At 37.3% G+C, this 15,612-nt stretch overlaps 1 protein-coding gene across 1 annotated transcript; it reads right to left on the bottom strand.

The window, feature by feature from the left end:
- Window positions 1–494: 494 nt before the first annotated feature.
- On the bottom strand, window positions 495–15,225 carry LOC132847288 (metal transporter CNNM1). Its single transcript, XM_060872447.1, has 10 exons — window positions 13,797–15,225; window positions 8,600–8,743; window positions 7,175–7,315; window positions 6,874–7,043; window positions 4,666–4,765; window positions 3,816–3,961; window positions 3,299–3,518; window positions 2,797–2,901; window positions 1,826–1,936; window positions 495–1,503 (listed from the first exon to the last, which is right to left on the bottom strand). The coding sequence occupies exons 1-10, from the start codon at window positions 15,214–15,216 to the stop codon at window positions 1,424–1,426; spliced, it is 2,637 nt and encodes an 878-aa protein (XP_060728430.1). The 5' UTR covers window positions 15,217–15,225; the 3' UTR covers window positions 495–1,423.
- Window positions 15,226–15,612: the final 387 nt, after the last annotated feature.

Genomic DNA, 15,612 nt, shown 5'->3' with positions numbered 1-15,612 from the left:
TGAAGCGACTTTGGGGAGATCTCAAACGTGCAGAAATTCTCAAAAATTACAGGAACTGGAGGCATTTTGACAAAAAGAATGGGCAACTATACCACCTGAGATGATTAAAGACCTCATGCACAATTATTACAAAAAACTGCATGCCATCATTGATGCTAAAGGGGGCAATACACAGATGGACACAGGATTATTTTCTTTTTTGTTATGTTTTGTTTGTGCCATTATGTTATAAATGAAAAATATATATATAAAATGAATTTGTTTTGCCTGCTCACTCATTTGTTTTTTTAATTGTATACATCTTAAAAATTATCCCAAGGTATGAAAACTTTTAAGCACGACTATGTTTGTATAAGCGGTAGAAGATGGAATGGATATATATATATATATATATATATATATATATATATATATATATATATATATATATATATATATATACCAAGGTTTCTGATGCATTTAAGTGTAATCAAGATATGGCTTCTTTTCTTTTTTAAATTGTGGGGCTATATTTAACAAATGCATGCCGTTAAATTTTATATTATTACACTCAATGTAAAACCTGTTGACTGGATGTGCTTTGACTTTTAAGCATCCTGTATGTATATGAATAATGCTCAGTGCAATCTTACAGCACTCTAAAATTACTGATTTGGCTAAGAGCTTTGTACAAAGAGAGGGAGAGAGAGAATAACACTTACCTAATATAGGCAGCTTCATTCACTTCCCCCATATCAACACCTTGAGTAAACTATTCAACTAAATACAAGGATCAACTTTCACTTAAAGTGCTCCGTTATCACTAAACTATCTTAAACAGTTCCTGACACAGCCTTGCTAATAACTCTCAATGAAGAAACAAACACTAATTAATTCTTTTAAAATAATACTGAAGAAGTATCATGTTTATAAATCCTGTCAGATGGCTATGCCTTGCTGTAGTTGAGATGATTAATTAAACTCTGCAGGCTTGTGCTTGTAAGCTTGTAGAGGTTCATGTGAAATCACCACAGTGACTGGAGATGACATCATCAGCAAAAACCCTTTAAATAGTACACAGTACTGAAAAAAGTGGTACCTTAAAATGTAAGCACACAATGTTTGTGTCTTGAATGCTTGATGTTTCCACTCCACGTCACAAAACCTGGGCTGGGTAGGCTGGGTAATGTTACTGGTGTGAGACGCACACCATGTCCTGATGTATTCAGGACTTTATGCAACTCAAGAGCTTCCAACATGAAAAAGCAAGATAAACTAATGACAGCAAGGTCTTATCACTCATCTTCCATAGTGGCCAATTCCACATTGAGCTCCTTTTCTTTTTCGAAGTCTGTCAGGATGGTTTAGGAGGTCTAGGAGGTTTCACATTGGTGGGAGATGTAGTACTGTGAGAGAGGCAAGGGGTGAACATCTTGTTCTAATGCTAGGTCTTCACCTGGGACAGTTCACAAATGTCCTTGACTAGCTTTTCTCCATCACGTGACTTTTTCCGTTTCTTGTTACCTGGATACAGAAAACCCACTGTTAATCCCTGTGCTTTAAAAATGAAAGAAAATAAATGGCTGACATTTCATTCTCGTGGAAATTCTGTACAGTATAATTCAATAACACCTGACAATGCATGATTATTGACAGCAGATTTCTAAATACCTCATTAAGCTTACTAAAAATGCATGTGTGATGTGTGAGTCACATGTGTGCATGAGCATGTCATGTTTGATAAAGCAATGTGTGGGCTGCAGCAGAATGACAGAGTGTGTGGTTGCTAAGATACTGCTGCCATCAGCAATGGCTGTGTGCGTGCATGTGTTGTTAGAATAATAACTTAGTTTGCGCAGCAACTTCTTGCCCAGGTTATCATCTGATCCATTCAGAGAGTGAGAGCTGATCAGTTGAGATGAAGACAGGCCTGATTCTTTTGGTACATCCTCAGTATCTAGGCAAAGAAAAAGAAAGAAAATAAAAGCAATTGGTTAGATTCTCCTCTCTACTTTTCTCCACTGAGAATAGAATCTCTATTTACAAACTTTGTTTTTGTAATCCCTGATTTAGTTGCTCCTGCTAACCTCCAGCCACAACATGCACTGCTGAGATGACTTGTGGTGTCTGGTGTCAGCATTCCTGCTTGGGTCATATAAACAGAGCCTGGAAGCCATGCATCTCCCTCCCTAGCAGCATGTCAAACAGTCTCTCCAGTGTTTAACAGTTTACTTACAGATAGCTAGCCTCATTTCTCAAGAGCATCTGGTGACTACCATCGCTGGTATGATACAACTTGTTTTAATCTTGAGTTCAATTATTTAAAGTCTGAATATTTTAGTGATATTTTGCAATGCTTTCATCTATTATAGGTGTCAATTATAGATGCTCAGAGGAAAATCATCAGCCCCTGTGTCACCTCATTTTGTAAATGCGGTCAAAAATCAATACCACTGATTGCTAACATTCAGCCACTCAGGAAAAGCTGTACTTGTTTTTTTATTTTTTTATTTATTTATTTTTTTTTACCAATTACCAACCAACCAATAGCTGTACTTGTCTATTAATCCTCTTGCTTGTAAATTTAGAAAGCTCCTCCGAATGCACAAAACTTCAGGCATTTGAGGTTAGATATGCTTGGAGGATGTGATTTTAGGGCAAACAATGTAGAAGAGCTGTATTTGTTAAAATTTCTTTAATTTCAATTTTAATACAGTAACTTTGCTTTCAGACTGATTTGGATTGACTCTTCTCCCATTTCCTGGAGTAGTGATATATCATGCTTATGTAGAATATGATGGTGATAGTTTCACCCACCAGCCCCTTCTTTCTCCTCTAGACGCTCCGTCCTCATGTGCGGGATTTCATCCATGCGCAAGAACACTGAGTCGCTGGGGCTCTTCTGTCCATCTGATTTACTCCCTACAGGAAGAGGCCAAGTGAGGTTTAGCACATTCTCCAAATTAAACACAAAATCTGACTACAATATGCCCACTCAATGCCTTATTTACTATAATATAATGCTGTGTTATATAGCAGGGTTAATTGATCACAGTTGTAATGAAAATTATAATAGATATTACTTGAGTAGGTAATATATATAATATAATATGTAATAATAATAATAATATAGAATTGAGAATTAAAAACAATAGTTTATGATTTGAACATGACTATTATTTATAATAAAAATCTAACTGCTAACTAAGACAGATGCATTAGTGATATATGTTCAAATCGTGAACTATTGTTTCTAATTCTCAATTATATATTTTCCACTAAATAAGGAAAGTCTCATTGAAGACAGTCATGGACTCACGGACGATACGGTTCCTCTCGTTGAGCATGGAGGTGCTGTGGGGGTGTCTGAAGTGGTGTGTGTGGAGGTGTGAGCGGGGAAGGGGCAGCGCAATGCTGTTGGAGCGTGTTTCTGGAATTGTGGTCCTCTCTCCTCCAGCCTGGATGTCTGCATCAGGGGTTTGAGGAGAGCTGTCCATCCGTGTAGCTGTTAGAGCATTCTGGTAGTGGTTACGAGTGACCTAAATAAGAATAATAGAGTTTATCTGTACAGAAGCGGCTAATAGCACATCACTCTCTTTACATTTTCACAGAATCATGCAGTGTAGCAAAAATGATGTGTCATGAGACACTGAAACAATGTGAGATCATCAAAAGAACGATGAAGAACTATCTGCAAAAGAAAAACCTTTAGAAATTTGACCCTAACTTGATAATATTACCAAAAAATGCTCTGAATTATCCAAGCATAGGTCTTCTGTACCTATCAGTAGGTAAGTATATTCTCCATGATTCTGTGTGTTTATTTGAGTAATAACCTTGATGATCTGCAGGTCGGTGAGCTGGCGAACAGAGTAGTCTGGTAGGTAAGCCCCTCCACCTATGCTGAGCTGACTCAAGCTCCCCGCATGGATGGTGGTGTCTGAGTGATTTAGTCCACTACTCCGTGATGGTGACCTGTGAACTGAATCAGATGCAGCCAGTCACTTTACTGCCTGTGTTGCCATTCATTATGACAGATAGTACTTTAACAGCTACAGAACATTTTAATAACCACCATCCTCCCACTCATTAATGTCAATATATTTTAGATAAACAAATTAAAATAATAACTACATAAGTTATACTGAACGCATAGTCTGGCTGCGAAGAGCTGTAAAATTCTTCATCCCTTTTAGAACCTTTTAAAATCTGCATCTATTCAAATAGTAAGACTGACAGATGGCAATGATGCAATGGTGAGCATAATGATGCTCTTTCTATATATATTTTATCCAGACTATGAGCATGAGTAACTCAGCAGTGACATCCACAGGCATTATGTGAATATTTTTAGGTGAAGTGTAGCTCTGTTTAGCAAATTTTGAAACAAATTGAACCACAAAAAGAAAAAATAATCTTGTGCTTATTGTATTCATCCAAAGGATTTCGAAGATATGCTTTTTCCAGCTTCCTATTTTTGTACAATTAAAAGTAATGCAACTGTGTGAAATTTTTTCTCAGAACTGGCCTCTTACTTTAATTACTCCAGTTTTCTGCCATAAGGTTTACACAGCAGTGCAATCTAGTTGCATTTGTCTTAATTATGTACTGTGTCTGGCACGTCAGTTGGACCTTTGGTTAAAATATCTCATAAAAGATAATTATGTTCTAATAAACAGAGCTTACCTGTAGGCAGTACAGCCATGATAGCAGGCATGCCATAGTATGTGAAAGGACCGTTTTCAAACTTCAGCACTTCTTTTCCGATCTCTACCTCCACTCGACCCTGTAGAACAAGAGAACACCAAGCCTCTTTCAAAACCCTTTCAGGCCTCCCTTGGGGAAACTGAGGATAAAAAAATTCCTCTCGTCGTCTGTGTTCTTTATACTACATTACCTCCAGAAGAAGTATATTTGGACTGATAGAACTCTTAGTCTGTGACCTAGTGAACCAGCATCAGGATGTATTTATTGATTTATTGATCAGGATAAAACTTTAAATCACTTCTACTGTATATGTCGTTCTGGATAAGAACATCTACCAAATAACTGGAAATATAGGAACAGAAATAGAAATGTTGAAAGTGAATAAAAGAATATTTCCCCTAATCCAGCTGAACAAACTTCAACACCGGTTTATGTGATATACATAAACCTACTTTCCTCAATTTCCTGATTAAATAATTCTGGCTTTCCATTAAACTGTTTTCTACCATATATGAGGTGGGCTCGGAAAATCCATTAGATGTTGCTTTGGCTGAATTTCACTTAGTCTGCCTAAAGGGGTTGTAACTGAATTACACATTACACAATAAATATTTTCCTTTTCTTAAGCTGTTATGTTAAGAGAAAAACCTAAACATTTCCATGTACATTTGCCAGTGCTTACACTATAGAGTAAAAATTGTAAGTTAAAAATATGGGAAATTAAGTAAGAGACTAAAAGAAGCAAACTGTCTAAATTAATCAGCAATACATTTGCACTCTATTACACTCTATAAGACAGTGATCAGTCAAGTCTAGACAACAGAGTGACTTTTACCTCATGTGATATAATTAGACATGATGGATGTGGATGATTCTTTTGATTAAAGTGAGTACGTATTTTCCATTGTAGCTTTAGAATCTTTGACAAAGTGTCCCTATATTCATTTTTATAAATAAATACAAATAAATATATTGTTTTACAGCTGTAAAGGAAGACAGAGATTGATATTGTCTATTCTCAGTATAAAATTAATCTAGTGTATAATTAAAATTTTTTTCAACAGTTTATTCAGGTCCACTAATTTGATTGGTTGAGCTGTTATCCAGTTGAGTGATGATTTTTAGTATAAATCATCTGTATTTACCACATAAAATTCTACATCTCAGTTCGAAATCTTTCATACAATAATGTCAGCAATATCAGTTGTAAATAAACTCATCAGTTGTAGATTAAAATGAACCTGAAGAGGATGTACAAATCAATCAATTCTTCTCTGAGAGTGGAGCAAAAATTGTTTCTGCAATGTCAATTATTATTTATTTTCATTTCTTGTTTATAGAGCTGTTTACTATTTCACCCTTGTAATTGTGCAGTTATACTGAATGTCGTCATGTCTGTGATTACCTGTGGCACCAAGCCTGTGGTTCTGTGGGAAGATAAAAGCCGCACATGCGGTATTGCTTAAATAATGGATTCTAATCTTCTACAAATGTTAACTTCTTTTCTTTAAAAATAAATAAATAAATAAAATGAGGGCTATTATTATAAACTTGGAATAACTTGGTTTGATGGGAATTCGGAATAGTCTGAGTAGTCTGAGTTGTCTGCACGACTAAGGCTTGTTATTTATATATTTTTTCAATTTACTGCATATTAAATTCAGTGCAAATGAAATCAATAAATAGCAGCTGCATTTAGACAGATTGTTCAATGGAATGAAATCTTTGAATGCAGTTCTCACTTTTGAGTGAAACCAGACTTTATCTGTGAGTGAGATATGAGCATAAGAGAGACTTGTTTTAGACTTCAAAAAGATTATACAACAGTTAGTCACACTTATTTGATTTGACAAGAGGTTAGAAGAGTGCAGATATTTAGTACAACAGCACTGGTATATTTCACTCTGCCTGCCTGTGTAAGCAGATACTGTAAATGCAGATTCCAGCAGCAGTTCATTACACTAAACTTGTTAATACACTGGCTATGGGCTGTAGGTCAGTCTTTGCATTGCATAGTAACACACAATGCTTTATCCAGCTGTAGCTTCTTTGGTAACTATTTTGTTGACGGAACTAAAATAAACAAAATATATGTACAACCGCACTCTTGATTGTACAATATTGCTTAAATGTCAAAATTTCACCATGTTAAGGTTAGAGTGTTTCCCATCACCTGGATATATTTACCTGCAAAATTAGCACAAAGTAATCAACAGGTTTGTTGCGCTGGTAGAGGTAATGCTTTGGTGATTTCTTTTTCTTCTCATCAAACTTCAGCTCTTGTACAACACTTGGATGCTTAATGAGCCTCAGCAAGATCTTTTCTGAGATGTAAGTGGACTTGAAAGGCTCCACTTCTGGAAGGAAACAGGAAGAAAAAGCCTGAGCCACTGTGTTCAGTATATTGTTTGCAAATGTCGTATAAGATGTATAAGCATAAGATGTTCTTAAACTCTTTTCTTGTTATGCTGTGTCTCATGGAAGGTACCTGTGGCCAGGAAGCGATGTGTAGCCAGCAGCAGCTGAGGGGAGACCTTTACTTTCATTTCACTCTCAGAAATTTTGAAAATGGAAAAATCTTGCTGTTTCCTCTCATGGTGAGACACTCGCCTTTTAGTTCGGTTATCAGCTACAAAGACATAGGAATGCACAGAGGAAAACTAATGCATGAATTTCATTATATAAACTTCTATAGAGGCTAAAAAATATTCATGATTCAACCAGTGAAAATAAACTAATGACGTATAAAAACAGAGTTTTAGAGAAGGTCTGATTAAACATATTCTGTACCGATCCATTCAGTCGAACTCTGTGTAATCATGGAAAGTTAACTGACTATCTTGGGAGTTTACACGATGGTAAAAATGAACTAATGTCTATTTTCAGTTTGACAAATCTGATGTTTGCAGTAACCATCCATCATACAAACAGACAAGCATAGCACAGAGGTACATGCACATTTTTATTTAACCATTAGCTCTAGCTACTATATATACACCAATATATAAACATCAAACATATCTAACATTTAGTATAAAATCAGCCATAGAAAATATTTGAGTCTTTTATTTATCCTCAGTATAAGACACTATCCAGCCCGTTGAAAAACAACTCTCCTCCCTTTCAGTTTATCAGACACTGCAATCCAGACTCCAACCAGTCCCATAAGCACTGACCAAATTACATATTTGGGCATTAAAATATCTTCCCAGCTGTCAGAGCAACTTTAATCCGTTTATCAAAAAATAAAGAACAACCTCCAATGTAAGATACAGCTCCCATTTTCCCTCAGTAATAGAAGACCTTTTATGGAAATGATAATAATACCAAAAATAGCAGTTTTCTGCATCAGATAACCTTTAATACTGAACGAGAATAACCACTCACAACAAGACTGCACTCATAGCCACAGCCACACACAAATCTGTAGGTTTATACACACAGACTTCTTACCATCCTTGTAAGGACCTTTCACTGACATAATTATTAATACAGCTAATCAATGTTATGCCTATACACAAATCTATCCTTAACCTTAACCCTAATAACCAAAATGAACCACCTATTTTTTCTTTTTTGAAAGACTTATCTACATGAGAAAAGCGTCTTTCTTACTTAAATTGATCATTTCTGACAAAATGTCTACCAAAATATAAAAACATACTGCTACATAATGTATTTGTCTTTCTTTTTGTCTTTTTGTCTTTATTGTTCTATTATATATTCTTATATCTTTTGCATTTCCTCTGTGATGTTCATTTACATCTTCATACTTTATGGGACCTCATTACATAGTGAAGTATGTAATAACACTAACTCAATGGTGCTCTAAAGAGGGGGTAATGGTGAGCCCCCCAAAAAAAACCAAAATCTATAATTGCATCTGGGAATTTTCAGAAAGCATAACACTTACTGTACAAGTCAGTCTCGTCCACAATCTCTGACTTGATAATCTCTTCAATAACATCTTCCAAAGTGACAATTCCCATGACCTCATAGAAAGGGTCCCCTTCTCCCTCGTTGTTGACTCGCTGCACTATGGCCAAGTGGCTTTTCCCTGTTAAAGAGGATGTTAAATGTAGAAACATATCAGAGCAGAAAAAAATTGTTAATCACAGCTTCAAAAGTACTCTGAGTATATAAACATAGATAATGCATAGTAATAATAATGCAAACATAGTATTTGTATTTCTATTCAGTAGAACAATTTAAACTGCAGACCTCTATAAAACAACTCAGGCTATTTCATATTGCTGCAGAAGACTGACTATGAGACATCTAATTATTTAGATGATTTAAATTACTATGATGGAAATAAATCAGCCCCAGTTCTGACTTTTGGTGATTCAGACTTACATAAACAGTGGGGAATTATGCAATGAGGTTTGGGAAGCCTGGCCCTACTGACAGATTTAACCAGACCATGAACAACAACCATGCACAAAAACCCTTCAGCAAAAAAGTCTGCTTTTAAATGTGCACTCAGCTGTCAGAACTAATTACTAGCTTCCCTGAAAACCCATGAGTGTCGATGCAGCACAGTGCTGTAATCACAGCGCAGTTATTTTAGGGTACATACATAGAATTAATTCATCTCCAGCGGGAGTGTTCAGATAGTAGAGTCAGATGGCCAGATTTGGAATATCTATTCTCAAAGACAGGATAATATGATACAATCCAGTCTCTTTCACCTCAGAGCAGAAGACCGCACATCAGTCTGGCCCTATGATCAAGTTTAAATTGAACAGTTCTCATATTTGTAATCGAGGTCAGACAGAGTGATGTGGAGCATTTCAGGTAAAGGGGCACATAAGGCATCACTAAGAATTCAGCCTTGAGCTGGTCAAGGGAACTGCATTACATCACTCCTCTATTATATAACATCTGCATACGCAACAACATGCACATGCAAAAAAACCCTCAAGGGAATCCACATGAAAGTCCCTGCAATTCCCTTTGCTGCTGCGCCAGCAAATAAGCTCAATAATGCTTACGCCACCAAAAGTGCACATTTGATTCTTCATTGTGGTAAAATGACAATGTGTAATAATATAAATATGAAGTACTGGCTATTAAAAATACCTTTCAAATAATAAGAGAAAATTTGGCCATAGATGAAAAGCAAATAATGCACCATATTGTGTCTTTGGCCAGGCATATGTGATTTGCATATGGTGTTTTATTGACAAAACTTCACTTCTGATTACACTCCACTATATTAATCAAGATCATGATGCGAGTTTATGACAATAAAGATCACTGGACCAGGAAGTAATACTTGGAACATTTATGTAACATTTGAGACATCTGGAAATCTTTTGAAAATGTCTGATTATGCTTAAGCATAGAATTATAATCATTTACTGTCTCTTTTATGGGCTAAATGCTGCCAGATTCCGGGACTATTATAAAACTGACTATAAACTCTTTGTGACCTGTAACTTGCTCAAATGGCTGCTACGAATTACCTGCTTCAATGGTGCTGATCACTGAATAATCTTCAAAGCAAACCTACTCAAATCCTTTCCACAACATGCATGACCTCCATTGCTATGATACTTATACAGTTGTCTTTTGCATTAGTTTACATGTGCATCTGAAATATGTTAATGAAGAACAGATAACAGATGCTACAAATAGCAGCAAACTGAAGATAATAGCAAAATTTCTAAGTCAGCCCTCTACTCTAGGCATTATGATATTATTAATGGGGAGAATACTATTTTATTCCTACGAATATCTTTGTAACCAAAGTTATTTGTGCCATAACCATGCAGTTTGAAGGAAAGACTAAAGAGAAGACATTATGAAACATGAATATTTCATTACATGTAGACTGTAGTCCTAATCACAAAGAACACAATAGCATGAATGATGGATAATCTTATTTACTGTTAAACATTAAGATTATGAAATTGTGATATCTTTATATTACTAATGCATTAATAAATTCTTTAATGAATTAATAAAAATCTGATGCTATCACCAGTGACTTCTGAGTGACTTCTGAGCCAACCACACTTAGCTGTAGTAGTATTGTATTAGCATTTATGTGTTCTAGCATAGAAAGTGAAATGAAGGCTTATGTCTGTTTAAATTGACTTGATGCTTCTATAAATTAAACATCAATAACATGTCATTTAACTTCACAAATCAAAGTGTATTGCAAAACTTCAACTGAATCTTACACACTGTGTTTATACAAGACAAAAATATGAACTGTAATTAAACACAAAGACTGGTGCTCCAGAGAATTTAAATATTTCGGTAAAGAAGTCAAGAGAAAGCACGATTAAACATTGAGATAAATTACTTGATCAAACCACTAATCTAATTATAGATGACTTGAAAGTGCTAGAGGAGATTTATCACAAACAAAATATACTACTTCTGCAAAATACATATGCTATTAAGCATTAGGATGCATGTAAATATGCCAATAGTAGTATTTAATAATGGTTCTCATTTTTACTTACAAGTTTACTTTATTATGTTAAGATAAAATCTGTGCTTTTCAAATGGCAAAAAATTGTATTATTATTTATTATAAAAAAAAATATATAATATTAAAGTGAAAACCCTTAGAAAACACAAGCATTGGTAGAATTAAGAGCTGGCTGGAGGGTAGTGTGATACCATGGGGAACAGAGGGCTGAAAGCGTTTACTTGGGTACCAACTAACAACTCATGGTGGCCCTGCCATCTACTGTATGCTTCTACTGCTTATTGTTCCCATGGTTCATAGATTTCAGTAACTAGGCAATGGTAAGGCCTTGGTCTATAAATAGTGGTCCAAAACATCCTGGCAAATTTGTCCCCAAGCAGAACTGCTACAGTATGTCAAATTGGTGAAAACTTTTAGCAGCCCCAGCCAGGTCACCTGTTCCTGTGGGTTTGGCCCTTTAGGATGAGACAGCGGACTGCCAATACATGGCAGATCAGGAAAATTTCCTGACCACAAAAAGTACCTAGGACTTGTATGCCTTTAGTAGGAAGCTTTTCCATAAACAGTGTGCACCTAATCAGCTAGCTCCTCTGCACTCCCTGATTTCTGCAATATTTATTCATGGACTGCAAAACAGTGGCAAATCCTCATCCACATTAAAGGTATACATGGTGGGTAATGCAGCATGTCAACAGCACTATGGGTGGCATCTCTCTGGGGGCTCATAAACATATTGTAAAAAGAACATACTTCCATCCATTACAGTTCCTATTATATAGCCCTGAGAGATTGCCAGTGCAATCTTAATCTGCCAATATTTTGGTGGCATCACATTTGTAAAAAGAGTAGGAGATTTGTATGCTTTGCCAATAAAGTCACCTTGAATATGCCCCAGAGGGCCAATCTGACCTCTGGTTAAACCCAGGGTTTTTTTCCAGGTTATACTTCACAATTTTGTAAATCAATCAACTGATCTTCTAGCATTTCATGAAGGCAAACCTCTTTCTTGATATAAGCAGCATGCTCTCTAAGGTACTGTTTAGTCCAAACATAATCCATGCAATAATCCCACCAACCATTCATCTGTCACAGAGGAAATAAATGAGATCACCTTGTCTAAACAGAGACTGGATCTGTGGGTGATGCATGCATATTCCTCTATTGAAGGATACCTGCTTCAAGACCTTTTGACTACTTCTCTATGCGTGTCACCGTGCACCTTTTCCAGGTTCTACAAGGTTAACATTTCTGCTTCCAGTGGTATGAACTCAAAATATTATCAGGGTTCACTGTCATTTGGGAACCTGTGTCTATGAGAAAATAGTTTAATAAGAAGGTTCCAAGAAAATGGCTTATGACATGCTTGTGCACATGAGCAAGATGGGAAAGTTATATACGTAACTAGAACTTTGCAACACCAAACACATATCCACTCTACAACTCTCTGAACATTTTAACAAATTTTGGATGAAGATAATCTGACATGTGCTTAAAAGGAACCCATTAATTCTTACAGAAACTGTAAGAATGTCCAAAGACATAAAACAGAATACATTTTATTCAAAGAGATGTATTCTGTAATTAACGCATTAATACAAATAATGTATCATCTGCCTGGTTTTGGAAGATGAGATAACATGTTATGGTATGATAATGATATATTTATTTCATTCCACATTTACTGCAGTGGGTGACTGCTAATTTCTTTTCCTATGAAGCACCATCAATTATGATGTCACTTTACTGCCCCTCCTAACTCTAAGAGAAGCAAAGGTTGATCTTGCATATTTCATGATTTCCCTTATAACACATTTAGTGGAAGCAGAGGGGGGTAGTAGCTTCAAAGTCTAATGCTTGGGGAGCTCAGTTTGAGAGAGACAAAGTCTTCCTCACTAGAATCCCTGACATTTTATCCCCTATAGCCCGAAGCTGAGATAGTGATTGGAAGAAAGGTCACTGTAGGACGTTTAATTTGCCCTGAGGTTCTGCTCATTCAGTGTCCCGCAATGCAGATCTGGTTGTCTTTTTTTTTTTTTTTTTTTTTTTACAGAAAAGTAAAATACATGTGTACATGCTAATCTCTCAATTCCAATAGAAAATGTCTTTCAGCATGTAGAACTACTGTATGTGCTGATATATAATAATTCAATATGTTTAGTGGTTCTACTATCTACTGTGTTTCTTGAAAGAGAATTACAATCATTTCTGCACAGTAGATACCGGCAATCTGGATAAGCCAGTGTTACATAATATCCAGTGAATGCTGTTTCGCAGTTCTATACACCAGTGCATGAATTTATGCCAGATGTCAAAACAGATCAAATCTATTTCTAGCCACAATACAGAGCTCAGATGGAATGATACTCAAAATTACTTTTGGTGCAACAGTGCACACTAATTTACTTACAATTTCATTTGAATTCCATCTACAATATAATGCTGACTTACTGAGTTTTTAGTGAAAAGCAACTCACAAACTCATTCATTATATTATAATGATAAATAGGAACTTACTACATTTTGCATCCAGATTTTTTGCAGGCATTGTGTGTAACTGTACAGGTACAGTTTTTGTTTAAAATATATAGTATATATTTGTGACACCTTATAATTAGTTCTGATAAGATATACCTCCAGTTAACTATTGCATGTTTTTCATACTTACCTTTCTTGAACTGTTCGAGCATTGCATCAAGCTTGGTATCATTAAATACACAATGCAAAGGATGCTTGTAGAACTGTGTGATGGTTTTAAGTGAGGTACAGTCATCTGGATCGACAAAGGCCAAATCTTTGACAAACAGAATGTCAACAATGTTAGACCTCTCGTTCTCAAAAACAGGGATGCGAGTATAACCGCTCTGCATTATGTCAGACATTGTGTAGAAATCCAGGATGGCGTCAGAAGCCAGCATGAAGCAGTCATTAAGCGGGGTCAGAACATCCTCAACAGTTTTGGTCCTAAGCTCGAGGGCTCCTTGTATGATGTTAAGTTCCTCTTTCACCAGGTCATGGTAGGGATCTGTGACGCGCAACATCGCCAGTAACTTTTCACGAGTGTAAAAGTTACTTATTTCTTGATGCAACATGTTATCCAATAGTTTGCTTATCGGGTACGTGATGGGAAAAGTGACCAGCATCAGCAACCTAGTGAGCCAGATGGTTTTAGATGCTATGGCCAGCCCATGTCTGGATGCAACAGAATGCGGTAGAATCTCCCCAACGAAAAAGATCAGAAAAGTGCAAGCGGCGGTGGACAGAGGCGTGACTCCGAGAATCTGGCACATCCAAACAACTAAAAATGTATTCGTGAGCACGTTACACAGCACCAACGTGCAGAGGACGTAGTTGCCATGTTTGCGCACGGACTCGATCTTGCCCGCGTACTTCTGCTCCTTCTCTGTGCCACTGTTTTGGAGCACTTTCAGTTCCACGGGGTCGAGGGCGAGCATGCTTATTACAAGTCCACTGAAGAGAGCAGACAGTGCCAACAACACCACAGAAAGGGACGCCTGAAGCCATCCGTCCGCATGTGGTGTCCGCTCGACTACCGCTAGCCAGAAGTCCCTGGACCTAAAGTGCTCCCACTTGGACCCGTCAAAGGCGCACATTGAATAATATTTGACTTTCTCACCTCGCCGCAGGTCTTTTGCCAGCAGCTCCACGAGGATGGAGCTTTGGCTGGAGGCCGACTTGAACGAACCCAGCAGCTCTATGTCAGACGTTCGCGCGCTCTCTTCCACACATAAGTTCCGCTTCGGGTGCGCTTGACCCTCTCGACCCGGCTGCGGCTCCTCCACAAAAGCGATCCACGGCGCGGTGGTAGCGTCCGCTCTGGAGCTCAAGTTTCGGTTCATCCTCTGCGGCGACGCTGAGTAGTACACACGCAACACGAAGCGCGTTCCCTCGGTCGCCCTTAGAAGTCCGTTTTGCACAGATAGTGCATGACTCGTGTCCTCTGGACGAAAACCTAACAGACCGAAGGAGTGAGCAGGAAAATGCGAGACGAGGAGAAGCAGCCACGGCAGCTGCCATGGTGCCGGGATGCAGAGCGGGAGGAAAGCATCCGCAGCATCCGCAGCCATGATGCTGAGTGGCTTTGCAGAAGGACATTGGCGAGATGTGTCACGTGGCAAGAGCTCTCTCTCTCTCTCTCTCTCTCTCTCTCACTCACTCATACACACAAGCGCACATAAGCTGGCACCAGTAAACAGCTGTTGTCTTTTGAACATAGCTCGAACGTTATACCTCAGCGAAAATTATACACTATGAACACGATAGGCCGTTTGTCGATGGGTAAGGTTGATATCCGCAAGAAACTGTCGATAACGAGCGATTTCCTCCAGTGATGAATAATAATACATGATATATGTTTGAAAAACTGAATAAACATTTACTGAATCGGTGCGCAATTGACTTCTGGAGACAATTATGGTGAGGATCAGGTCTGCGGTGCAAGATATTCTGTCAAATTAGGTATA

The sequence above is a fragment of the Tachysurus vachellii genome, chromosome 6 (assembly GCF_030014155.1).
Source record: "Tachysurus vachellii isolate PV-2020 chromosome 6, HZAU_Pvac_v1, whole genome shotgun sequence".
NCBI lineage: Eukaryota > Metazoa > Chordata > Actinopteri > Siluriformes > Bagridae > Tachysurus > Tachysurus vachellii.
Note: the sequence above shows the minus strand (reverse complement) of the source record. Positions and strands in the feature narration are given on the sequence as shown.